We start from the raw sequence: 27575 nt of genomic DNA, 5'->3' as shown, positions 1-27575 counted from the left end.
CCATTACTGCTTCAGCGAAGACATTTTTTCGTCTATAGCCACCAACGACTGTCGAGCTTCTGCCATCACCCTCCACTTCTTTTCTTTCAATTCTTTCAGCAACAAAGCGGCCTTAATACCATGGCCGCAAACACAAATTGTCCTTTGCCTACCACAGCTACCACAACGAACTCTATCACATATGACTCCACTGCTTTTTCTTCTTCTTCCATTAAAGAAGGTTCACCGGAGGCGAGATGTCTACAGAATTATCTTTCAAGAGGGCAAGTAACCAAAGCTGAGTTTATATAGTGCATGCATAATGTCATGCAACACCATTGCTTACGTGCCAGTGAAGCTAGTGTATGTTTGTTCCCAGTAATGTTTCCAGGCTCTGAAATCGCTTCGTAAGTTCAACTGCACAGAACGAAAGTTGCATATACAATCACTCATGGTTTAGCTCCCTATTTTTATAAACAAGTTCTTGAGATGTGTAGTAAGTGCACACATCTCACCGTTGGTTCTGATGAGTCACAGAATGAAGTTTCTCAGATGGGCCAAATGGATTTTGTAGTTTGTTGTTTCAATACTGATACTAATGAGGTATGCACTTCTTATTTTGATTCCGTGTTTCTTGGTCACTCTACCTCCTAGGAATTATTAAATGTTTTTTTGCAAGCACTGCAAGGACTCAATCTAAAAAAACACTTACAAATTTCAATGGATGGCCCAAATGTTGATAAAAATTTCCTTCAGGGTAATGGTAATTTATTAAATGATGATCCAGATGCTCCTATTTTGGAGAACATTGGACCTAGTGGCTTGCATACTGTGCACAATTGATATAAGATGCCAGTAAAAGAAACCCAGTGGGATATTGCAGAGTTTCTTCGTGCTCTTCACTTCTTGTTTTGTCCGACTCGTTGGCTGAATGGTCAGCGTATTGGCCTTCGGTTTAGAAGTTCCTGGGTTTGATTCCCGACCGTGTCAGTGACTTTAACCATAATTGGTTAATTCCAGTGGCCCGGGCCTGGGTGTTTGTGCTGTACCCAACATCCCTGCAACTCACACACCACGCATGATACTATCCTCCACCACAATAACATGCAGTTACCTACACAAGGCAGATGCCGCCCACCCTCATCGGAGGTTCTGACTTACAAGAGCTGCACGCAGCTAGAAAAAGCCACACAAAATTATTACTTCTTGTTTTGCTACGTTCCTGCAAGACGTGCTGATTATACACATTATTCAGGTTCAAACGCATTTCCTTTGAAATACTGTGCTATAAGATGGCTTGAAAATTCTAAACTCATTGAACATCTTATAGATATCCGACCTAATGTTGACAAATGTGTGGAAGGAAGAAACAGAGACAAGAAAATCCCAAACTGTAACAGTTTCAAAATACTATCAACTTCACTAAGACAGTGTATGCACTTCCTAACAATATCCGACACTAAAACAAGAATAGGGACATTATTATTAAGAATAAAAGAAATAAATTATTCACGGCTAATGACTGCCATATGAAGGATGTTATGGCTGATCGAGACCACGGTGCCAATTTTTGCCGAGCCTGGCTGAGTGGCTCAGACGGTTGACGCGCTGGCCTTCTGACCCCAACTTGGCAGGTTCGATCCTGGCTCAGTCCAGTGGTATTTGAAGGTGCTCAAATACGTCAGCCTCGTGTCAGTAGATTTACTGGCACGTAAACGAACTCCTGCGGGACAAAATTCCGACACTTCGGCATCTCCAAAAACCGAAGTGAGACGTAAAGCCAATAACATTATTATTATTATTATTATTATTATTATTATTATTATTATTCTTGCCGAGTCACATTCTTGCCACTTGTCTTTCACAAACTATACTGAAGTATGGTACACAGACGAACTATATACTAACCAACACAGGGATGTAAATAAAATTACATCTACAATGAAGACTATTAAACCTATAACGCACACGCTGAGCCAGGAAGTTTAACCACGTGGCTGCCAGGTGGTGATGTATTGTAGACAATACAGTTGGCAGCCAGGTTTCGAGATTGCACTCAATCTACATAAATCGATATGAATGGCAGCTTGGGACTGGATGGATCAAGACCGAATACATACAATCATACTTCACAAACTCAAAAACTACCAACCAACAAACAACTTTCAACTTACAATGTGATGTCACTTTATTTTAAATCTTGTTCTCTATTCACAAAATTACACGTGATATTACAAGCAACTAGTCGTGCCTGAAACTTCCGAGGTTAGAAACTCAACATGGCGTGGCCTGAACGGTGTCACGATGCATTACACATTTATTTAAGGTTTACCTACGTCAGCACATTTAATAATTGTAATAATAATAAGAATGAGCACTCGAACGAGTATTAAGTTCAAGCGAATTTCACACTTTCCTGCATTCAGTGTTTTTTGTACGTTTTTACATTTTGCGAGGTAGAGACTATCGCACATGTCATTACATAGTAAACAAATACAGTCATCTGTTGGGTTGTGGAATTTTGTCTATATGCATATTTCGCTGTGGAAGCCATGTATTTAAGCAATTAGAAAACTGAGAACGCAATATAGGCCGCGCAATTCCCCAACAACACAGAATATTCAATAGTAAGCAGATCAAAACATTGAAAATTCGATCGATCAATTGATCGATCATACTCACTACTGCTTGCTATAGGCTATCCATATAGCTATTGATGCTATTGGTTACTTCACAGTCGAGATCACACTTGATTTTTTTCATGTTTATTCAATTTTCTTTACAATTCACCCCTGGCATAAAAGACATTAGACACGTGGGGAAAGTGTGTGGAGGAAAGGGAACCAGGGTAGAATGTTATCCAGGAATTAGGTTGAGGCAGATGTTGAGGAAAGTAGAAGAGAGGGAGGAGGGGAAGGAGAAGGTGGTAGTGTTTCACGTTGGTACCAACAACGTAAGGCAAGCTGATATAAGTACCAACATAGTTGGAGATGTGTGGGATCTGGTAAACGCAGCACGGGTGAAGTTTAAGAAAGCGGAGATTGTTATTAGTGGAATACTGTGTAGGAGGGATACTGACTGGAGGGTGATTGGGGATTTAAATGAGACTATGGAGTGGGTATGTGGGAAACTGGGAGTGAAATTTCTAGATCCTAATGGATGGGTAGGAGAAAGGGATCTGCGCTCGGATGGCCTTCATTTAAACCGCAGTGGTACGTATAAGTTAGGAAATTTGTTTGGAAGGGTAATAGGGAGGTACATTCAGGGAAACGGGATGGCCTAGGGAGCGGTGATAAGGGAACAGGGAACTGGAAATCAAGTAGGGATGACATAAAATTGTTAGTGTTGAACTGTAGAAGTATTGTAAAGACAGGAATAGAATGAAGTAATTTAATAGATATATATTTACCAGACATTGTAATAGGAGTTGAAACATGGCTGAGAAATGATATAATGGATGCAGAAATTTTCTCACAGCACTGGAGTGTGTATCGTAGAAATAGGATAGGAAAGGTGGGAGGGGGAGTTTTCATTCTGGTGAAAGAAGAATTAGTAAGCTACGAAAAAGTTAAAGATGAGACACATGAAATTCTAGGTGTAAGGCTCATTTCTAAAGATAATAGGCAACTTGATATATTTGGAGTGTACAGATCGGGAAAGGGTAGCAGTGATGCGGATTCGGAATTATTTGATAGGATAGTCAGCTATGTGGGAAACGACATGGAAAGAAATGTGATTGTAGCGGGAGATCTGAATTTGCCAGATGTCAATTGGGAAGGAAATGCGAACGACAGGAAGCATGACCAACAAATGGCAAATAAGTTAATATGGGAAGGACAGCTGATTCAAAAAGTGATGGAACCAACCAGAGGGAAAAATATTTTGGATGTGGTGCTGATAAAACCAGATGAGCTCTATAGGGAAACTGAAGTAATAGATGGTATTAGTGATCATGAAGCTGTTTTTGTGGTAGTTAAAAATAAATGTGATAAAAAGGAAGGTCTTAAAAGTAGGGCTGTTAGGCAGTACCATATGGCCGATAAAGCAGGTATGAGGCAGTTTCTAAAAAGTAACTATGATCGGTGGAAAACGGTAAATAAAAATGTAAACAGACTCTGGGATGGGTTTAAAGAAATTGTTGAGGAATGCGAAAACAGGTTTGTACCTTTAAGGGTGGTAAGGAATGGTAAAGACCCACCTTATTATAATAGAGAAATAAAGAGACTAAGAAGAAGGTGCAGACTGGAAAGAAATAGAAATGGCTGTGGAAGTAAGGAGAAATTGAAGGAACTTACTAGAAAATTGAATCTAGCAAAGAAGGCAGCTAAGGATAACATGATGGCAAGCATAATTGGCAGTCATACAAATTTTAGTGAAAAATGGAAGGGTATGTATAGGTATTTTAAGGCAGAAACAGGTTCCAAGAAGGACATTCCAGGAATAATTAATGAACAAGGGGAGTGTGTATGTGAAGATCTTCAAAAGGCAGAAGTATTCAGTCAGCAGTATGTAAAGATTGTTGGTTACAAGGATAATGTCGAGATAGAGGAAGAGACTAAGGCCAAAGAAGTAATAAAATTTACGTATGACTACAATGACATTTACAATAAGATACAAAAGTTGAAAACTAGAAAAGAGGCTGGAATTGATCAGATTTCTGGCGATATACAGTAGAACCTCGATAATTCGAAATCGGTTAATTCAAAATCCCACATAATTCGAAGAAGCTCTCGTTCCCGGAAACATGAGATACAGTTTTGCATGTTATTTAAATTGTTTAATTCGAAATACGGATAATTCGTAATTCGAAGTACAATGTCGGCCCCATTACCGAAATTCAGACTTTTAATTCGAAACTGCCTTTACATTTTAAAATAATAGCATGTTACAGAGTAATTTCAACTCGAAATGTATCCGCGTCATAATAGAACGCGTGTTCCGGAACGTGGAGGGGTAGCTTTCCGCACTTACACTCACTTCGGTGGGTCTACAGTGCGCTTCATGATTGCCAAGTTGAATGAAATCGGAATTCTTTTGTATTCAACCTTTTCAGGAACGCCGCAATATCACGCAACAGGCAGTGTGCGGGAAAACAGAATGCGCGAGCATTGACGATGCCGACAGTTGACGAAAAAGCGTGGCTCATATAATAAATTCGTAGGCACCGAACAATACTGTCATTGCCGATGAAACTGCATTGCTTTATTTTAATGCGAGCCCAAACGGTCTTATGGTTTTAAAGGAGAAAGTGCCAGCCGGGGATGCGAGAAACTTTATCCCTCGTCATAGAAAAGTTTGATAAGCTACGTTTTAAGGGCGTCGAGCACTTTCCGTCCCAGTACAAAGCATCTAAAAATGCAAACAGTACAGATATCAAAAAAATAATGCACTTGCACAGGGGAACCAGCATAATTTATCCTCGTCTTTGAATTGTGTGATTTCTTTTTTCTTTCGTTGCGTGAGGTTATGTTCGTCAGTGATTTATCCAAGTGCATTATTTGAACACTGTAAATGCACCTTGTTGGTTACATTTCGGAAATAGTTTTTCTATGGCATTGGAAAGGTTTAAACTGTGAATCGAGGTGATTGCATATATTAATGGGTCTTAGAATGCTTTGTGACGCGGCAAGTGTTTACATTTCTGAAGTACGAGAGAAGTGCCATGGCGGGAAATCGTACAAGGATAGAGTCATAGGAAAGTTTGATTTTAAGGGCATCGGGTACTTTCTGTGTAAATACAAGGCATCTAAAATGCATACAGTATAGTACTCCAATGAATAAAGCACTTGCACATGGGAGCCAGCATAGATTTCTCCTCGTCTTTGAATCGTGCTTTTTTTTTTCTTTTCTTTCTTTCGTTGCGTGAGGTTATATTTGCCAGTGAGATATGCAAGTGCATTATTTGAATACTGTAAATGCACCTTTTTGGATAACTTTTGGAAATAGTACTCTTTTCATGGCATTTGAAAGGTATAAACTGTGAATCAAGGTTAACTGGTATGCAAGTGCATTATTTGAATACTGTAAATGCACCTTTTTGGATAACTTTTGGAAATAGTTCTCTTTTCATGGCATTTGAAAGGTATAAACTGTGAATCAAGGTTAACTGCATGCAGTAACGGGCCTTAGAATATTTCGTAACGCGGCAAGGGTTGGTACATCTGAATTGCGAATTGGCGGTTAATTCGAAATCACGTAATTCGAGTCCGATTTTTGAGTCCCAACGACTTCGAATTAACGAGGTTTTACTGTACTAAAGACAATGGGTTGGGATATAGTACCATATCTGAAGTACTTATTTGATTATTATTTGGCCGAAGGAGCTATACCAGATGAATGGAGAGTTGCTATAGTAGCCCCTGTGTATAAAGGAAAGGGTGATAGACATAAAGCTGAAAATTACAGGCCAGTAAGTTTGACATGCATTGTATGTAAGCTTTGGGAAGGCATTCTTTCTGATTATATTAGACATGTTTGTGAAATTAATAACTGGTTCGATAGAAGGCAATTCGGTTTTAGGAAAGGTTATTCCACTGAAGCTCAACTTGTAGGATTCCAGCAAGATATAGCAGATATCTTGGATTCTGGAGGTCAAATGGACTGTATCGCGATTGACATGTCTAAAGCATTTGATAGGGTAGATCATGGGAGACTACTGGCAAAAATGAGTGCAATTGGACTAGACAAAAGAGTGACTGAATGGGTTGCTATATTTCTAGAAAATAGATCTCAGAGAGTTAGAGTAGGTGAAGCTTTGTCTGACCCTGTAATAGTTGAGAGGGGAGTTCCTCAGGGCAGTGTTATCGGACCTTTATGTTTTCTTATATATATAAATGATATGAGTAAAGGAGTGGAATCGGAGGTAAGGCTTTTTGCGGATGATGTTATTCTCTATAGAGTGATAAATAAGTTACAAGATTGTGAGCAACTGCAACGTGACCTCGAAAATATTGTGAGATGGACAGCAGGCAATGGTATGTTGATAAACGGGGCTAAAAGTCAGGTTGTGAGTTTCACAAATAGGAAAAGTCCTCTCAGTTTTAATTACTGCGTTGATGGGGTGAAAGTTCCTTTTGGGGATCATTGTAAGTATCTAGGTGTTAATATAAGGAAAGATCTTCACTGGGGTAATCACATAAATGGGATTGTAAATAAAGGGTACCGATCTCTGCACATGGTTATGAGGGTGTTTAGGGGTTGTAGTAAGGATGTAAAGGAGAGTGCATATAAGTCTCTGGTAAGACCCCAACTAGAGTATGGTTCCAGTGTATGGGACCCTCACCAGGATTACCTGATTCAAGAACTGGAAAAAATCCAAAGGAAAGCAGCTCGATTTGTTCTGGGTGATTTCCGACAAAAGAGTAGCGTTACAAAAATGTTGCAATGTTTGGGTTGGGAAGAACTGAGAGAAAGAAGAAGAGCTGCTCGACTAAGTGGTATGTTCTGAGCTGTCAGCGGAGAGATGGCGTGGAATGACATTAGTAGACGAATAGGTTTGAATGGCGTCTATAAAAGTAGGAAAGATCACAATATGAAGATAAAGTTGGAATTCAAGAGGACAAACTGGGGCAAATATTCATTTATAGGAAGGGGAGTTAGGGATTGGAATAACTTACCAAGGGAGATGTTCAATAAATTTCCAATTTCTTTGAAATCATTTCGGAAAAGGCTAGGAAAGCAACAGATAGGGAATCTGCCACCTGGGCGACTGCCCTAAATGCAGATCAGTATTTATTGAGTATTGATTGATTGATATGCCCTAGATATGTTATAAAAACTGAAAAATGTGCTTCTATTAACGGATATATACGGTATGTCAATTTTATCTGGCAGAAGAACGAATTTCCAGATTTTTTCCTGAATTCCCTGCCATTTCCCAGTTTTCCCATCATTTATCGAATTCCCTGACATTTCCCAGTTTCCCCGGTTTTCCATACGGGTGGCCACCCTGTCATGAGATCTGCACAGAAGATTTGGCTGATGAAGGCCTTTCAAAACCAAGTTCCCAGAAAGCAATAAAATTAACGGCAACAATGCCAGACAAAAAGAGAGAGCAATCTCATTTAAGCGTAACAGAATCTGAATCAGAAAAAGAAAGTATTACACTTTCACTTCAAGACCCATGAAGTCCTTCAGATGTTGGATTGTCTGAAACCGAAGAAGTGGAGAAAAGTGGAGGAAAGTGGAGGAGAGGGGCAACCTATCAAGAGAAAGAAAGGTGAGTTTGTTATTTTCAGGTATGAAGACTAGCTCTTTCCTGGTAAAATAGTTTCTTTTACTTCAGATGCTGTGGTAATATCATCAATGGAATGATCTGAAAGAGCATGGAAGTGTCCAAAAAGTGTTGACAGTATGGAGTACGGTTGGGAGGACATTTTGGGTGCCATCAAACCACCAAAGCCAATTAATAATCGTGGATATTTTTCAGTTCCCGAGCTGCTACACATCTGGACATAGCAAAGTTTTGTTTGTAGTGTGTTCTGATTTTGTGTTGGTCAACAGTGAGATAAAAAAACTGAAAAGTGTTCAGAAACAATTTTTTAAAATGTTTAAATTCCACATTTCTATTTGTCTAATCACTGTAATAAAAATATTTTATAATGCTAACATACTACTATGGTGTAAAGTAACATTTAAATGTGCTAACTATGCTCCATTGTCATGTCCTGCCTATTTTTCATGTTATTCATTAAGTGGTGCAAAGTATCCTCCCCCTATGAGGATACATTGCACCACTTTTTAATTTTCCACAGTGCTGAAAATTTTTACTCTACAACTTCTGTAAATCAAGTAACTGGATTAACAGGCTTTCATATATGTGTGTACAGAAAATTACAGTAATATCTCTAATATCAGGAATCGGTAATGACTTGGAAAAAGCAAACTAGATGGAATTTCACTGTTACCTTGGAAGTACTATTACTAATGATAACCGAAGCATAAGGGAGGTTACAAAGAGGATAGCTATGGCTAAGAATGCATTTCAAAATAAAAAGAAATTTTTGAGACAAGGAAAATGTTCTTACATGTGGACTGTGCTAACCTACGGAACAGGCTAAAAGCAGCCGAGACGTGGTTTTGGTGATGATTAAACCGAACAAGATGGACTGAAAGAAAAAGTAACACTATAGTGCTGAGAGAATTAAATGAAAAGAGAAGTCTCATCAGAGAAATAAGAGAAAGGTAAGGTGGAATTGTATGGGCACCAAATGAGATTTAACAGTATCATTTGCAACATCATGGAATGGGACATTCTTGGAGAAAAGGGAAGAGGGCAATCAAGACTTTCATATATCAAGAACCTCATGATGCACATGAATTGTCGCTTCTATGAGGAAGATTCTGGAAACGGCTAAAGAAAGTTGGTTGCAGCAACAAGGCATAGCCTTTAGAAAACACTGATGATACTTTATGTGAGTAGGTTTTTAAGTTTCGTGTATAGAATTCCATGAATAATTTACACACTAATGATTTTTCCTTTATTTTTTGGCAGAAAAAGTATGTGAATTACTTGAGAAAAGAATTTCTCCAAACAAGCTGCATCTATGTAAGAGGAACGATGATGATGAAGATGATATTTGTTTCAAATATTACAATTTCAACTTACAGCCATATAAGCAGCACACCCAGCACTCCTTGTCTTTGCTTTGGAATCTACCAAGCGTCCCGAAATCCCAAAATCACACAATTTTACGTTGCCTTTTTCGTCCAGAAGGATGTTTGAAGGCTTCACATCACGATGTATAACTCCATGGATTTCCTTGAGATAGTGCAGTGCCTTGACCGTCTGTTTAACAAACAAAATCACACAGTTAAATACCAACTACAGATATGATTAATGCAGTCATGCAGAATGGCTATCAAATTCCTCAAAAAGATCATAATTATGTACTTGAAACAGACTGTCCTTGTATTACAACTAAAAATTCCTTGAATAAAACAAGCAGTTTAAATTTCTTTAACCATCACATCCACTGATTTAAAAAAATCATCAACTAGCATACAGGCAGCCATGGACATAAAATTATCAAAATTCAAGTACTCTATTCATAGCAAAATTTTCAAAAAATGAAATGAAAACGGAATGAATGAAAATCCACAGCCTGTTTCCAGTCATTCGACTGGGTCAGGAATGGAATGAATGAATGAATGAAGCCCCCATCTAGCAGCGAGGATAGGAATTGTGCCATCAGCAGAAGCCTGTCACACTCCCCTGGGGCAATTATTAATGAATGACAGATGAAATGAAATGATGTTGGAGAATGTTGCTGGAATGAAATATGACAGGGAAAACCGGAGTACCCAGAGAAAAACCTGTCCCGCCTCCGCTTTGTCCAGAACAAATCCTGCATGGAGTGACCGTGATTTGAACCACGGAACCCAGCGGTGAGAGGCCGCCTGAGCCACAGAGGCTCTACTTCAAAAGTAAATAATAATAAAAAATGAAACATTCCTTAATGCAAGATAAAACAATTTCAATTATTCCCTCACACAATAAGTGATGGTGGTTATGAAAATCAGTATTAATAATTGGCACAAAATCAGCGCCATCCTTAACATGCAGTGAATGCGTTGAATACTTCCTTTAAGATGATCCTGATTTCACTTTTATAGAACTTGTTATCGACAACACTCCATTTAAGAACATCGTATCTTAGGTTACGATGAACTTAATTGAAGCAAATTAAATAATAACTGTTACGATGTTCTTAAATATGAGTTAATAAAGAATACATTGCGAATCACGGTGGAATAATTTTCCAGTTGATGGAGCTCAATTTTAGAACACGATAAGCGAATAATCTCAAAATCGCAAAAATGTCAGTTACCATGTTCTTAGTTGGAGGGGTCAAATTGTTTCTGATACAAACAACAACTTTGATTGTAACGTCCGAGTTCAACACCGAACTCATCCCTGTTGATAACCATCTCTTCAATCTGAATGATCAGTGCTTCACGGAATTCCTCGAGAAATTTACTAAATGAATTGCCACGGAAGAATCAACGTTTAGAAAAAATCTGTTGTGCAAGAAATTAAAGACGGTCCAATTCGTGTTTCCATCGACGAAACAGCAGACTAAGAATGCAGGATAATTGGTTACGTAATTATTAGTTAATTAAGCTAAGCTTATTGTATACGGTTGTTTTACACTGTAATGTTCTAGAAACGTGCAATAACAAAACTAGGCCTATAGCAAAGCTGATGAATGAAGCTATGGGTATCTTGAGGTCAGACGACGTTAAGTACGATACAGAGGTACTTTTTGTTAGGAATACCACGCCTTATCCATGCCACGCTTACGTCACCCATTTAATGTGCGGCAGAAGCGACAAGAGGCAGTTACCCCAAAGTAGGTTTGTTGATTTCTTCAGTGAAAAACGTTTTTCTCGAAGCCCACAAAAGAGTTCTTCTTTTAAAAGGTCAGAGGATGTTAAGGGGAGTATAAATGACCATTTTGTTGCAATTTTTTATTTCCATGCCAAAACATTTTTTTGGAATTTGCTGATTAATAAATAGATAGAAATAAATAGAAAAGGACCTGCGGCTGGCGAGCCCAACATATCCTCAGACACTCCCGGCACTAAAAGTTATACATCATCATCATCTGGAGCAGTTTCGAACTACAGGCTGGGTCTGCTTGGAACATAAGCCTCTTCATCATGTTCTGTCCATCCACCATTTCTCTTCTCTCACTGTTGTCCAGTTTCATTCTCTTGCCTCGACACTCTTCTTTACAACCTTCAGCCACCTGTCCCTCGGTCCTCCTCTAGTTGTCCTCTTCTTCAATTCCATTTCTACCATCTTTCTTGGTATCCTTTCTTCTCCCATTCTCTTAACATGTCCATACCACTGTACCCTTTGTTTTTCTCTGTAGGGGCACCTCATTTACCATTTCCCAAACACTCTCAGTTCTTACTCTATCCATTCTTGTTAAATCTACTTGACACCTTTGAAACTTCATTTCCACTGCTTGTATTCTACTTTTATCCCTCTTGATCACCCACATTTCTGCTCAATATGTCAAAATTGACACAATATAAGTCGTAGAGAATTCCTTTATTTTCCTGTGGTATATCCTTGCTCCATATCAATCCTCCCACACTCTTAAAGAATTATTTTCACACCTCGTCTTTCATTGATTTCCATCCTGTATCCTCCATTTTCTTCAATTACACTTTCCAGATATTTAAAGCTTTCAGCTCTTTTTAACTGCTCTTCTCCTGTCATGCCATTATACAATGAAGAAAATGGAAAATGCAACACCTAGAAGGAGTGGTGCTACATTGCTGCAATTGAACATGCAGGATGAGTATTTGGTTGTGATTCGATTATTACACTTTCCGGTCCCTCTGACCGCAAGTTTGGACAACAATCAATACAGGATGTGCCCACCACGAGCTGCAATACATTGATGAATTTGTTGAGGCATGGAGTCAATAAGGCTCTGGATCGCTTCCTGAGGAATTGTGGCCCATGCTTGTTGCACTGCACGGGTCAGTTGTTCCAGAGTTGTGGGTGGCTGAGAGTGGTTGGACAGTTGTCGACCCATCATGTCCCACACATGCTCAATAGGACTGAGGTCCGGGGATCTGGCGGACCATTCTAAGGTTGTGATGTCGTGGAGAGCTTCTCTGGAGATGTGTGCAGTGTGAACCCGGGCACTGTCCTGCTGAAACAACCCATTAGCCATGTTCGCCATCATAGGGACAACCATTGGATTGAGTACCCTATCAACATACTGTCGAGCAGTCACAGTGCTCTCAACAAGCACTAATTGTGATTTCACATTAAAGCCAATAGCTCCCCAGACCATAATGCTTGGTGTTGGCCCTGTGTGCCTCTCGACAATAAGATCTGGGCAGCCCCTCTCCCTGGTACGTCGGCGCACACGATTCTGGCGATCACTGCGGGCAAGACAGAAGCACGATTCATCACTAAAGGCGACCCTATGCCATTCGTCGACCCACGTCGATCTTTCTCGACACCAGGCCAGCCTTACACGTCGCTGTTGTGGGGTCAACGGAACACCTTCTACAGGGACACAGGCTCGTAAGCCAGCTGCATGCAGGCGATTAACAACTGTTTGGTGTGTAACGTGGGGTGCCACAGCTGCTCGAATTTGCGCTGCTGTTGCATTGGGTTCCATCCGGGCCATCCGAATGATGCGGCGATCCTCTCTCACAGTTGTCTGTCGCGCTGGGCCTCTGCCAGGTCTATGAGTGTGGGTACCTTCATTTGACCACTGCTGCCATACATGTTGTACCGTAGATGCCTGTCGGCCAACAGGTGCAGCGACAGTCCTTAGCGATAATCCAGGCTCACACAGCCCAATTATCCGAGCCATCTCAAACGGCGACAGTTGTTGATAGCGTGCTCTTCTCTTGATATAGATGTTGAGTCCCATAGGGAATCTGAAATATTTGTCCTGAATGAGCAAATTTACAATACCAATATAAATGGTCCGTTATTGGACATTATAAACTTTCCAGCTAGCTCATTCTTGGTTGCCAACGTTTCGCCCTCGTGTGCTAGGGTGGGCTCATCAGTTGGTACCTAGCACACCTACCAATACGCTGGCTAGTGCATACCGTGGAGGCCACTGCGTAGGCTAACTGGAGCCACCGGCAGTGCCAATGCACTAAGAGACTTTGTCTCATCACTAAAAATTGATGCCTGCTTGGCCATCAGATGATATAGATGTTGAGTCCCATAGGGAATCTGAAATATTTGTCCTGAATGAGCAAATTTACAATACCAATATAAATGGTCCGTTATTGGACATTATAAACTTTCCAGCTAGCTCATTCTTGGTTGCCAACGTTTCGCCCTCGTGTGCTAGGGTGGGCTCATCAGTTGGTACCTAGCACACCTACCAATACGCTGGCTAGTGCATACCGTGGAGGCCACTGCGTAGGCTAACTGGAGCCACCGGCAGTGCCAATGCACTAAGAGACTTTGTCTCATCACTAAAAATTGATGCCTGCTTGGCCATCAGATGATATAGATGTTGAGTCCCATAGGGAATCTGAAATATTTGTCCTGAATGAGCAAATTTACAATACCAATATAAATGGTCCGTTATTGGACATTATAAACTTTCCAGCTAGCTCATTCTTGGTTGCCATTCTAAGGTTGTGATGTCGTGGAGAGCTTCTCTGGAGATGTGTGCAGTGTGAACCCGGGCACTGTCCTGGCTAGTGCATACCGTGGAGGCCACTGCGTAGGCTAACTGGAGCCACCGGCAGTGCCAATGCACTAAGAGACTTTGTCTCATCACTAAAAACTGATGAGCCCACCCTAGCACACGAGGGCGAAACGTTGGCAACCAAGAATGAGCTAGCTGGAAAGTTTATAATGTCCAATAACGGACCATTTATATTGGTATTGTAAATTTGCTCATTCAGGACAAATATTTCAGATTCCCTATGGGACTCAACATCTATATCATCTGATGGCCAAGCAGGCATCAATTTTTAGTGATGAGACAAAGTCTCTTAGTGCATTGGCACTGCCGGTGGCTCCAGTTAGCCTACGCAGTGGCCTCCACGGTATGCACTAGCCAGCGTATTGGTAGGTGTGCTAGGTACCAACTGATGAGCCCACCCTAGCACACGAGGGCGAAACGTTGGCAACCAAGAATGAGCTAGCTGGAAAGTTTATAATGTCCAATAACGGACCATTTATATTGGTATTGTAAATTTGCTCATTCAGGACAAATATTTCAGATTCCCTATGGGACTCAACATCTATATCATCTGATGGCCAAGCAGGCATCAATTTTTAGTGATGAGACAAAGTCTCTTAGTGCATTGGCACTGCCGGTGGCTCCAGTTAGCCTACGCAGTGGCCTCCACGGTATGCACTAGCCAGCGTATTGGTAGGTGTGCTAGGTACCAACTGATGAGCCCACCCTAGCACACGAGGGCGAAACGTTGGCAACCAAGAATGAGCTAGCTGGAAAGTTTATAATGTCCAATAACGGACCATTTATATTGGTATTGTGCTCTTCTCTGTCGTCGAGGCATGTTTGACGGGGAACACTTCACTGCACAGACTGCAAGTCAACTACGCTACACCAGAGTCCGTATACTGGAGTTGATTCCTCTGCGACCAATCACGTGGGGAGACCTGTAGCAACAATCCAATGGGTCTGAAACTTTGATCATTTACATACCTGCATGGCAACGTTCCATATCTTGAAAATCAACACAAACGACCAATGCCTTCATGGTGTTGCAATTTCCATTTCCTTAAGTGTATGTTCTGTTCTTGTTTTGTGTCGTTACCAGCACTTGACCTTTTGCGCTGAGAACTTCATTCCATAAAATGACACAGCTTCCTCCCAGACATTTAGCTGTTCCTGAACTTCACTCTCACTGTTTCCCCATATTACAGCAGTAGATCATTTGCAAACAACACTGCTTTCATTCTTCTCTCCCCAATGATCTGTGGCTACCTTCTGTATCATCCATCACCACTATAAATAGTAGAAGTGAGAGGGCACTTCCTTGCTTTACACAATTTGTTAAAGTAAATCATCCAGTTATTTCAGTTCTGATTTTAACACAGCTTTCGCTTCCATCATACATATAATTCACACGTCACCATCTGCTCATTTACTACTTTTATTCTCATAGCTTCCCAGATCTTGCTTCTATGGACAAACTCATATGCCTTCTCTATGTCCACGAAGGCAATCACCAAATCCTTCCCATAGTCATCATAGTGTTGTTCTTGTAGCTGCCTCATTGTGAATATGAGGTCGACCTTCCTTGTCTAAAGCCGTACTGTTCTTCTCTCAATTCTTTTTCCACTGACTTTTTTATTTGCTTTTCCAGTACTTTTTCATATATCTTGGCACAGTGACACATCAGGGTTATACCACAGTAGTTCTGTCTCCTTTATTAAAGATGGATACTATTATATTACTATATTACCAGTTCATTTTTCCTCATTCCACACTACCCGCATCATCCTGTATAGCCATGGTGTACCCACTTTCCTTGCAGCTTTTACTGATCATCTCCACCCTTAACACATCCACTCCTGGTACTTTTCCTAGTTTCATCCTCTTCACAGCTTCCTCCACTTCTGACCAGGTTAACTCCTCCATTTTCTCCTCACACCTATACACTAAATGAAAAATGTACAAATATATATTCATGTATGCCTTTGGCTTTCCTCAATTTTTGCCCCCATGCCTTTGTGTTTATCCTTTAGCATGTTCACATATTTTCAAGCATCGTATCTATGATTACTTCTGGGCACCTAGTTTCACTTCTATTATTTCTACTAAACCTGTTGCAACACTGCCCATATAATTATTATGAGCCTCATCTTCTATTTGTATGTATAATTTCTTTGGCTATGCCGGTTGCAAGCCCGGGGCCTCATCTCACACGTAATGAGGAAGGAGGAGCAGGAGGAGTATAAACTTCATTAAAAAACCAGGGTCCATCTGGCTTCGGATGGTAGCACCCTGTTATAGGACCCCTACCCAGGGTTACAGATGAAGAGGACCAACGGCTTTAAGGGGGAATGAAGATATGTCCCAACAGCTAGAAAGGCGGAGGAGTCTCTCTTCCTGGTAGTGGAGGCAGCGCTATCAGTATCAGCAGAGTACAGGACTAAAAGGTGTCTACTGGACTGTCGCTGAAAATTTACTGACATGGTCAAGAAGACTTGAATGGCAGTAAAACTGCAATGTGGAAGGCAAAGGGAAACCACGACATTATTTTTCCTAGTATAGCAACCATGGATAGTACAAATTGTAACTCAGATACCACTGATTATGGTATTCAGACACCAAGATCTGGCAGGGGAGTAACTGAGGTATCCCAGGTCGTCAGTAAGCAAAAATCTCAGAAGTTTGATGAAGGGATTAAAATAGGGACATGGAATACCAGAACAATGCTAAGAACAGGAAGACCAGAAGAACTCAAAATAATTATGGATGAAAACAAAATAGACATCCTGGGATTATGTGAAACTAGATGGCCTGGCAAAGGTGGTTTCCACAGTGACCCATTCAGAATTGTGTACAGTGGAAATGAAAATGGTGGACAATATGGAGTAGCTGTAATATTAGGTAAGAAGTGGGCAAACAACATGCTAAACACATATCATGTTGATGAGAGAATCATGATGGTTAAAATAGCTGCCAAACCAACAGACATACTAATAATACAGGTATACTTCCCTACTACTGGACATGACGACGATGTTGAAGAAATGTATAATAAAACAGAAGATATAATTAAACTAAACAATGACAAAGATAACATAGTCATAATGGGAGACTTCAATGCTGTGGTTGGCAACAATATTACTAGAAAAGTTGCTGGCAGATTCGGTGTAGGACGAACAAATGACAGAGGAGAACGTATGATGGACTTCTGTGAAGAACAGGACATGATCATAATGAACACTGTATTTGACATGCCTAATAGAAGACGTTACACATGGAAGGATTACGGAGATAATAACAGATACCAAATTGACTACATTCTTCATTAAGAGATGGTACAGAAATCAGGTAACATCATGCCATAGCTACCCTGGCTTAAATATCGATAGCGACCATATCCCAGTATTAGCAAAATGTCTAATTAGGCAGAAGAAGTTAAAGAAACCAAGAAGCAAGAAGTGGAATCTAGAGAAAAATGATCCATTAACACAAGTAGCATTCGAAGAAAAGACAGACACGATTACGTGCTACAACAGCAACAACAACAAACAGATTGGGACACTGTCAAAGTTTCACTTACAACGGCAGCAGATGAAGTGCTAGGAAAAAAGACGCTTGAACCCAGGAAGAACTGGATGACTGAAGAAATACTAAATCTCATTCAGGAAAGAAATAAAGAACACCAGAAAAATACTCCAGAAGGTGTGATAAACTATAAGAAACTAAAAAAACTGGTTACACGGAAGTGCCGAGAAGCGAAAGAAAGATGGATGGATGACATTTGTAAAAGCATAGAATATGATATGAAAATCAGAAATGCTGACAGAGCCTACGATCAAGTAAAAAGATTGCAATTCAAGGCTAAAATGAAATCCAGTGTAATAAAAGATAAGGAAGGAAATCTGTTAATAGAAGATGAGGATGTAATGAAGAGATGGAAAGAATACTGTATTTACGTGAATAATCCCCGCATATTTTTTGAAAAAAATTGAGGCACGAAATTGGGGTGCAGGTTTTATTTGTGTCGAGATTGGCAACACGCTCCTGGCTCATCTAGTTTTTGATGTTGGGTGTACAGTTATGCTTTGTGTAACCACAGATGAAATAAAACTGTCCCCATATGTGATATTTAAACGGAAAACTATTCAGGCTTTAATTATAAACTTCCTTTACATTTTCAAAAAATAGTATTTTACAGAGTAATTTAAATTCAAATTTTCTCTGCATCACGATAGAATGCCTCTTCCGGAACATGCAGGGGTAGCTTTCCGCACTTTCAATCACTTTGGTGTGTCTATAGTGTGTTTCATAGTTGCTAAGTTCGAGTGAAAACATATGTTCTTTTGTATTCGACGTTTTAAGGAACACCACAATATCACGTAGCGGGCAGTGTGCAGAGAAGCAGAATTCGCAAAGAGTGGCGATGCCAGCAGTAGGCGAAAAAGCAACGCTCATAATTATAATCAACACGTACGTACCGAACAATATTGTCTAGACGGAAGTATGGTTTTAAAGGAGATGGGGTAACTGTACTGTATTACGATGCAGACAGAAGCGAAAGACTTCCTTCCTTCGTCATAGGAAAGTTCGATAAGCCACGATGTTTTAAGGGTGTCGGGCACTTTCCGTGCAAGTACAAGGCATCTAGAAATGCAAACAGTACAGTAAACCAAAAAATAAAACACTTGCACACGGGACCCAGCATAATTTGTTGTCGTCTTTGAATCGTGCTTTTTTTTTTCTTTCATTGCGTTAGGTTATGTTTGCCAGTGAGTTATCCAACTGCATTATTTGAATCATATAACTGCACCTTGTTGGATATATTTTGGAAATATAATTTCTTCATAGCATTTGAAAGGTTTAATATGTGAATCAATACTAATTAAATGCAGTAGTGGGTATCAGAATATTTTGTGTTGGAATTTCCAAATTAAACGTTGGTGGTTAATTCAAAATCACATAATAACATGGTTTTACTGCATCGCAAAACTAACATCCGACTTTGCCGGTGTGTCTGTTTCAAGTGTTTACATTGCACGAAAAGAATTATCCAGCACCGGTTGTGTTATTATCCGAGTAAAAAGAGAACCGTGTGTGAGAAGCGTTTTAAACATGGAGTGTGACAAATTTGTAATTTAGGAGAGGATTCTAGTGATGCAAGTGACAACGAATCTTCCGATCTACAGGGAACCGAGCCTATTGCAAGTTCAGATTAATGAAATACCTGTCACGTAAGTAGGCCTACTTGACAATTTTCATGAAATGTTATAATTTTTATCACCTAAGCTATATCCATAAATTAACATATTCATATTTGCGTAAAGAACATGTGGACCTCACGGAGTGATATGAAATGATTGTTTATATCTATGTTACTCTTTTGATGGAAGGAATTTTAGTTCATTTCATTTTTTTAAAATGAGCCTTCCTAAAATTAGGGTGCGGGTATTATTCGCCGGCGGGCATTATTCACGTAAATACGGTATTTGGAGGATCTATATAATGGAGAAGAAATTGACAATGTAGATGAGTACATCATAAAACAAGAGTAGTTTTCACAAGATGAACTAGGTCCTCCCATTATGTGAAGTGAATTCAAAACAGCACTGCAACAGCTGAAAAAGATAAATGCTCCTGGACCAGACAAACTGCCTGCTGAACTGTGGAAAAACTCTAGAAAAAAAGCTGAAGGATGAACTCTTCAAAATCACCAAGTACTGCTATGAAAACGGAGATATGCCAGAGAGTTTTGTAGAAAGCAAAACAGTCCTGCACAAAAAAGGAGATTCAACATAATTTTCCAAATACAGAATACTAATTAAACATTATGAGACAATGCCGAACTTTGCGTGTGCTATGCTGCTATTCAGAACATTGCGCCTTGCTTCTTTGAAGTGACTTACCTTCTACTTCTTCTGAATTTTACAGTACCTATCCCCGTTATTTTATATTGCCTAATCAACTATTTTTATGTGGACTTGATCTTTAATTTCTTCCTTACCCATGCATTGTTTTTTGAGTTTTATTCGGCTGATTATGACCCGGATTGGGGTCGAAACCGGTACCGCTTCCGCTTTTAATTAAATAGGAATGTAACTCTACATTTCGTATTTATTTCTATTGAATAGGTTGAACTACCTTATTTATTATATCAATTTAATTGTGATACATTTCAATATGGAACATTATGAAATTTTTATAAAACAGAATACTAAGCCTTTTTTCGCATGCAGCAAAAATATTCACATGCATATTAAAAAACAGAATCAAAATGAAAATTGAGCAGAATCTAGATGACGATCAGTTTGGATTCAGGAAAGGAGTAGGAATGAGAGAAGCTATTATAGCACTTAAAACTATCTTGGAGAGAAAACTAGAGGTAAACAGAAATACATATATAGCTTTTGTGGACCTGGAAAAAGCTTTTGACAATGTTCAGTAGAAAAGACTGTTCAGAATAATGAAGGAAATTCATTTAGACCGGAAAGACAGAAAAGCAATACTAAACTTCTACATCAATCAAAGAATAAACATTAAAAGTAATGGAACAGTATGCAAGGTGAGAATCAGGAAAGGAGTAAAACAGGGGTGTTCCTTATCACCATTTCTATTTAATCTGTACACCAAAGAGGTCTTGAAAATCTTTAAATCAAAAACACCTGGCATTAAAATAAATGGAACAACTGTACACTGTATTAGATTTGCAGATGACACTGCACTTCTGGCTACTAATGAGAAGAATATGCAGATCATGCTCAACAAATTAACATACACCTTAAAAGATTTCCAACTTAACATTAATGTAAATAAAACTAATGTTATGGTTGTAAGCAAATCTAAAATGAGGCCAGCAGCACATCTCAGAATTGGAAATATTTTAATAAAACAGGTGCACTGTCAAAATAACAAAAAGAATTTCCCTGTGTAAGAAAGCCTTTGAGGAGAAGAAGCAGCTCTTAATTAATAAATCCTCGGATGCTGAACAAAAGAAATTGTTTATCAAAACATTCATTTGGAGTGTGCTGCTATATGGCTGTGAAGGATGGACTCTCTTGAAGGAGAACTTGAAATGACTAGAGGCAGGGGAAATGTGGCTATGGAGAAAGATGACAAGAACTAGCTAGATTGAGAAGAAAACTAATGAAGCAGTGCTTAGAGAAATAAACACCCAGAGACGTTTAATAACAACGATAAAAATGAGAAAAGCACCAGTTTTTTGTCACATTCTCCGGCATAATGACTTCATAAAGAACTTGTTCGAAGGCAAGGAAGGGGAAAGAAAGGCAGAGGGAAACCACGGAAGAAGATCATTGAGGAGATATGGAGGTCGAGTGATAAGTCATGGCAACTATTTTCTTTCTCGCGAACAGGAGACAACACGGAAAAAACTAAGATATGCATTTGGAAACGTACAATATATACTTGCGTATGATGCCACTAGATGGTGTATGTAAACAACAGTGTGGGTCTAAGCATGCCCCCAAGGTAAGTGTGTGAGTGAGAGTGTCACAAAATGAAAGTCAACAAACAGTAGGAACGATCGTATATTAAAGTAGCAGCTCTCCGCAGCAGAAATGCACGCCAATGCCATGCAGAGCTGTGGAAAGCATTAGGTGTGTGACTATGACCTAATCTCCAAAGTCAAGAAGCCAATACGTGGACAATGGTTTGCTAACAAAGAGGACATCGTAACAGCATTTCGGAGAGAGGTGTCACACGTTAGCGATACACATGCAGCGAATGGTATTCAGCGCCTGCCCCACTGCTGGCAACGCACAGTGGAAACCTTGGGTGATTATCTCGAAGGTCTGTAACCAGTGGAGACCTGTCCTTTGTACGTAGTCTTGTGTATTTGCTGTCTATACCATAATAAAACAATGTTTACCAATGGCCTGTGTTTTGTCACTTTCCTACGAGAACCTCCTGAAGTCAGAATTTGTCTTCAGGCACTATGCATAAGTACATGCCCTATATTTCCAAATCCGTATCTCAGATGTTCCGTGTTGTCTCCTGTTCACGAGAAAAAAATTGTTGCCTTGACTTATGACTCGACCCTCGTAGTTGAGATGATGGTATGCCAAGGTTATGGAGAGATGAAAAGGATCGCAGAGAGAAGAGATCAATGGTTGCAGCGACAAGGCAAAGCCTTTAGATAATGATGATGAATATCTTTGGCATGTGTTCTCACCAATGAGTAATGGTAAGTACCATTGAGTACTTACTGTAATAATCATGGTCATACAATTTGTTACAATTCAATTAGTGGTTATTACTTTTTGAGCTCGCATCACACTTACAATATACGTAGTTAGACAAAATTTCTTATAAAGAAATCACATAAACTAATCCACTTATTCAATACAGTATATTATGTTTCTCAGTTATTAAATGAGTCGAAATCAAAAAGAAATGGCTTCAAATATCACAAACTAATTTTAATGATGACCCAGCTTAAGAGGAAGTCACTGTCAACTGTGGTGTTAAGCATGCTGAGTGAGTTATGGATACACCTAAAATGAGCATTTGAGTCATGACTGCTGCTGATGGATCACTGCTACCACCATACACTGTGTACAACACCAAAAATATTTATCCAACTTGGATTGCAGGAGGTATAGGTGGGGATGGGTACAATTGAAATTCTAGTGGATGGTTTGACCTTACGATGCTTGAGGATTGGTTTGTAAATATCCTCCTATCAAATGCCAAGAATATTATTAAGCGTATGATTTTTCAGTACATTACATGCATAATAAAATAAAATAAATACAATTCAAAACTTAAACTCTTGGACATATTTAGTTGCCTGAGGTGTTAAAAAAAAAAAAAAAAAGTCTTTCGGGTCTCCTACGTAAGCTGAGTGATGTGCTCAACAGTCTGTCACCAGGCAGAAAAACAAATTCAATCCATTAAACTACACTATGTTCAAGAGGCCACTACAATATAAATCAATGTAGATGTCCTTACAGATACATTACATAAGTATATACATATAAACAAAATATACATACTGCAGAAGTGACTTTGCCAAGAATATCTTCTGGAATGGCCTTGCGTAACCTTTTGAGCAGCTTATCAAAGCAAGTCGCCATCAACTCCATACATATCCATACATCGGATTCCGTAATGAAGCAACCCAAGCATTGGACAATGAATGGACAGTCATGAGATTTCAATACCACGTCCAAATCCATGATTATTCGTTTGTTCTCCTCACTGTTGCCTGATCGACGCATTTGCTGCACATACAAAATTTGAAATGTTTTAAATATAATTTTCCTTCTTCATAGATATGTATTGTGTCTGAAAAGTAAATGTATATCCAATGATTCCGAGCAGAGTCAATCTTCTAAGCATACAATGATTACAAAAGGTAGGACAAAAATCTGTCACTCTGGAGAATGAGTTGAGAAAGCTATTTCTCCATATTGGTCAAAAGAAAACATTTTCTTATCAATACTGGTGCATTAAAAATATCTAGGAATTACCAAATAAAAATGGATTTGCTAGCAAGACAGATCTTTGTAATTTGGCGTTATGCTGTTGCTGATCCTGAATGAATGAATGAATAAATAAATAAATAAATAAATAAATAAATAAATAAATAAATAAATTTAAATCACCAAAATTAGAATATTTATTTAAATTTTAACCTTTGAACAAATGCATGAAAAACAATTGACCTTAAGTGAACAGATTAAAACTCAATGGTAATTGAGTTCAGGATCTATGTTACAGAAAAATTTATTTCCGATCTTAGCTGGACCTACATTTACAATTTACCCATTGCCCTACTACTCAAGGCGGCGTCGGGAAGGGCATCTGGCCATAAAACTGAGGTTAGGCCCCACCAAGATAGTGGCTCTCAGGTTAGGCTTGCTGTACTGCGCGTAAGAAGTAAGGTTAACCCCCTCCAAGATAGCGCCTGTGAGGTTAAGCTCGCTCTCTTAGGCGTAGCTAGAGGTGCATTGCACGTGGCGGCCATCTTGCGCATTAGCCACTGGCCCCTTTTTATCCCTTCTTCGCCGTCTCCTAAGAGCAGCAGACATCTTGCGCAAGTGCCCTTAAGCCGTCTCATAATGAGCTGTGTATAGCCGCCATCTTGTACAATTGGCGTCGGGAAGGGCATCCGGCCGTAAAACTGAGGTTAGGCCCCTCCCTGTGGTTAGGTGTGCTCTCTTATGCTAATATCCATTCTCTACTACGCAAATTACGTCTCGAGAATACCCATTGACCTACTACTCAAGACGGCGTCGGGAAGGGCATCTGGCCATAAAACTGGGGTTAGGCCCCACCAAGATAGCGGCTCTGAGGTTAGGCTTGCTGTATTGCGCGTAAAAAGTAAGGTTAACCCCCTCCAAGATAGCGTCTGTGAGGTTAAGCTCGCTCTCTTAGGTGTAGCTAGAGGTGGATTGCGCATGGCGGCCATCTTGCGCATTAGCCACCGGCCCAGGGTCCCCTCCAGAAATGATCTACATTAACCTTATTTTTAAATAATAGCTGGATAATCTTACAAACTTATTTTAGCTGAATAGTTCAGCCTTGCTGGAACTGGTTGACTTATGGGTCAAAACACGATTTTCACTTTGTAGTTAAAACAACTGAAGAAGAAAGGCTATGAAGTCTAGTCCCTGGAGGAAGGAAGGAGGGAAGAATATTTCAATTTTAAACTTTGGAGAAATGCATGAAAAACAAATTTATCTTAAATGAATGGATTAAAACTCAATGATAATTGAATTCAGGATATATGTTACAGAAAAATGTATTTCATATCTTAGCTGGACCTACATTCACAACTCACTAATGACAACTCCTGATTCACACTAGCTTCTTTTATAGCAATCAGGATCATGTACCCGCGCTTCGCTTTGGAATTCTACATTGTATACAAAATTCTAGGTAAAATACTATACATGTTGTGAGTAAGACTTAATTTATTTGCATTAATCTCAGCGAGAAAAACTTTAGGAAGGTCAGCATACGCCGTTTCTCATGTAAAGTCAGAGTTGGAGAGTTTTCATTACAATGGTAGGCCCCATTTCCTATCGCCAATCAAGTCAAGTTTAGGAGTTTAAATTACAATGGCAGACACCGTTGCCTACTGCCAATCAGAATCGATTTTGAGAGTTTTCATTATAATGATAAGCTCCCTTGTCTACTGCCAGCCCAATCGAGCTGGGGCGTTTTCTCATTATAATGGCAGGTGACCTTGCTTACTGCCAGACTGAGATTGTGAGGTGAAAAACGTGGTGGATTTAAAGTGTACAGGAATTCCACAGGGTAGTGAACCACGTCCTCCATCTCCACCACGGACTTCACAGACTTATATATCACCATGTTAGTAGGCAGTTTCTCCAATAAGGAATCAACGATGCTAGCTGTTGTGTCACTCTCAGGCACGAGAATACCTCTCTCCTTAAGGCAATTCAGCCAGCAATTAAGATAGGGAACAGAAAAATACAGAATCCGTCACCCTCCGTTGGTATAACACTGTGAGTACAATTATGCTGCCAACAGCAATGAGCTCCATACCTAACGAATCATATTATGTAAAATTGAGCCAGCTATGAGAAACAGGAAAAAAAGCATACAGGAGCTGTAGGTAAACAGAATGGAAAACCTGGTAGAACAACTATAGCGTTGTGACCAAAATGAGTCAGAAAAGGTGGAAAGTATTGTAACGAGTTGGCGGGGTAGTAGGATCAATTAACACTAGACGGGTAGCTTCAATACTAAGATTAATTAGCTAGGCACTAAACTACACAAGACTACACAAAACTTTTGCTCATAACACACACTAACACAGTTCGCGCGCACTCTCCCCCTTCGTTTCTCACTTGTTCTCACACTGCACAGTTTTACACTCACACACAAGGTCCCGCGTCGCACGGCTACACGCTCTCTCCTTCGCCAACAGTCCGCACTGTAGCACTCCAGTCCGATAATCACGGCAGTTCACATACTTCACTACACTGGCAGTTGCTCACGACTGAACCACACCAACTTCTAACTCAGTCCAACTCTCACTAAATCCAGACAGGTCGTTCCTCTCTTATATACCTGTACTGGTTCTTCTAGAATCGTCCGGATGCTGGATGGATCCAGGAACATCACGAGATGGAACACTCCAGATTAATCGTGGAGTCATTTCCATACTCCTCTGCTACGGGACCGCGAGCGGAAGGGAGTGGGGTCCACACGGTGCCGGACCGGGCCCACTGCCAGTTGACATGGCGGACGCTATGACCATTGCACTGCCTCCTCCTCAAGGCTGCTCGTCCCGAGCTGCTCCACGATACGGAGCCAAGCGATCCAGGTGAACAACCATCATCTTCCCTCGGGGAGGCCGCCGGATCCGGTAGACGACGTCGTTGATCCTCGTGACAATTGTATATGGGCCTTCCCATTGTGGCTGCAGTTTCGGTGACTTCCGTTTTGTCCGTACCGGATGGTACAGCCACAATCTGTCACCATCTTGGAAACCCGCAGAGTTCATGAGCATGTAGTAGCGGGCTTTCATCCTGTCGCTGGCTACAATTAGATGATGTCGGGCATAATCGCGGATGTCGTTAAACCAATCCATCAACTCCCATGCATAGTCTGTCACTGGTTGCTGCTGGTCTGGTGCAGACCCGAACATATGATCGCATGGCAGGCAGAGCTCCCTTCCGAAGACCATGTTGGCAGGTGACATGGCCATCGTCTCATGGATGGACGCTCGATAGGCCATCAAGAAGAAGGGGACCCTCTCGTTCCAGTCCTTCTGGTGTGCCGAAATCACCTTCCTGAGGTGCTCTTCGACGGTTTTCACAAAATGCTCCACCATACCATCTGACTGAGGGTGGAGAGGCGTCGTACATGTCTTCCGCACTCCTAAGCGTTACAGAACCTCTTGCATCAACCTGAACTCGAAGTTTCTGCCTTGGTCGCTATGAAGTTCCCTCGGGACACCGAATCGACAGAAGAAGTTCTTGACCAAGACGTCGGCCACTGTCGATACCTCTTGGTTCGGGATGGCGTAGACCACCGGCCACTTTGTGAAGTAGTCCATAGCCAGGAGTAGGTAACGGTTCCCGGTGTCAGATTCGGGGAATGGTGCAGCGACATCAATGACGATCCTCTCGAATGGTGTTCCAACGTTGTACTGCATCATTTGGGCCCTACTCCTGGTACGTGGACCCCAGCTTGCCGTGCAGGTGTCACACAGCTGGCACATCCCCTCAACATTGTTCCTCAAGTGCACCCAATAGTAACACTGTCGGGCATGATCTAGTGTCTTATTCCCTCCCAAGAGGCCGGCAGTAGCACCCACATGCAACTCGGTCAGCACCTCTTTTTTCATGCTCCTGGGGATTATCAGCTGTGCACTGTGCTTCTTTCCGCCAGTTGATTCCCACGTGCGGGCAA

The 27575-nt window shown here is 40.4% G+C and overlaps 1 protein-coding gene across 2 annotated transcripts in view; it reads right to left on the bottom strand.

The window, feature by feature from the left end:
• Positions 1-27575, bottom strand: part of hep (hemipterous) — a 390680-nt gene that overhangs the window by 282799 nt on the left and 80306 nt on the right. For both annotated transcript variants that reach the window (XM_067138172.2, XM_067138174.2), the window contains exons 4-5: positions 23180-23407; positions 9587-9766 (exon numbers count right to left, since the gene is read on the bottom strand). In XM_067138172.2, coding sequence (XP_066994273.1) covers positions 9587-9766; positions 23180-23407 — 408 coding nt within the window. The remainder of the gene's footprint in view (positions 1-9586; positions 9767-23179; positions 23408-27575) is intronic.

The sequence above is a fragment of the Anabrus simplex genome, chromosome 1 (genome assembly GCF_040414725.1).
Source record: "Anabrus simplex isolate iqAnaSimp1 chromosome 1, ASM4041472v1, whole genome shotgun sequence".
NCBI classification, from domain to species: domain Eukaryota; kingdom Metazoa; phylum Arthropoda; class Insecta; order Orthoptera; family Tettigoniidae; genus Anabrus; species Anabrus simplex.
This window is presented reverse-complemented; position numbering and strand designations above follow the sequence as displayed.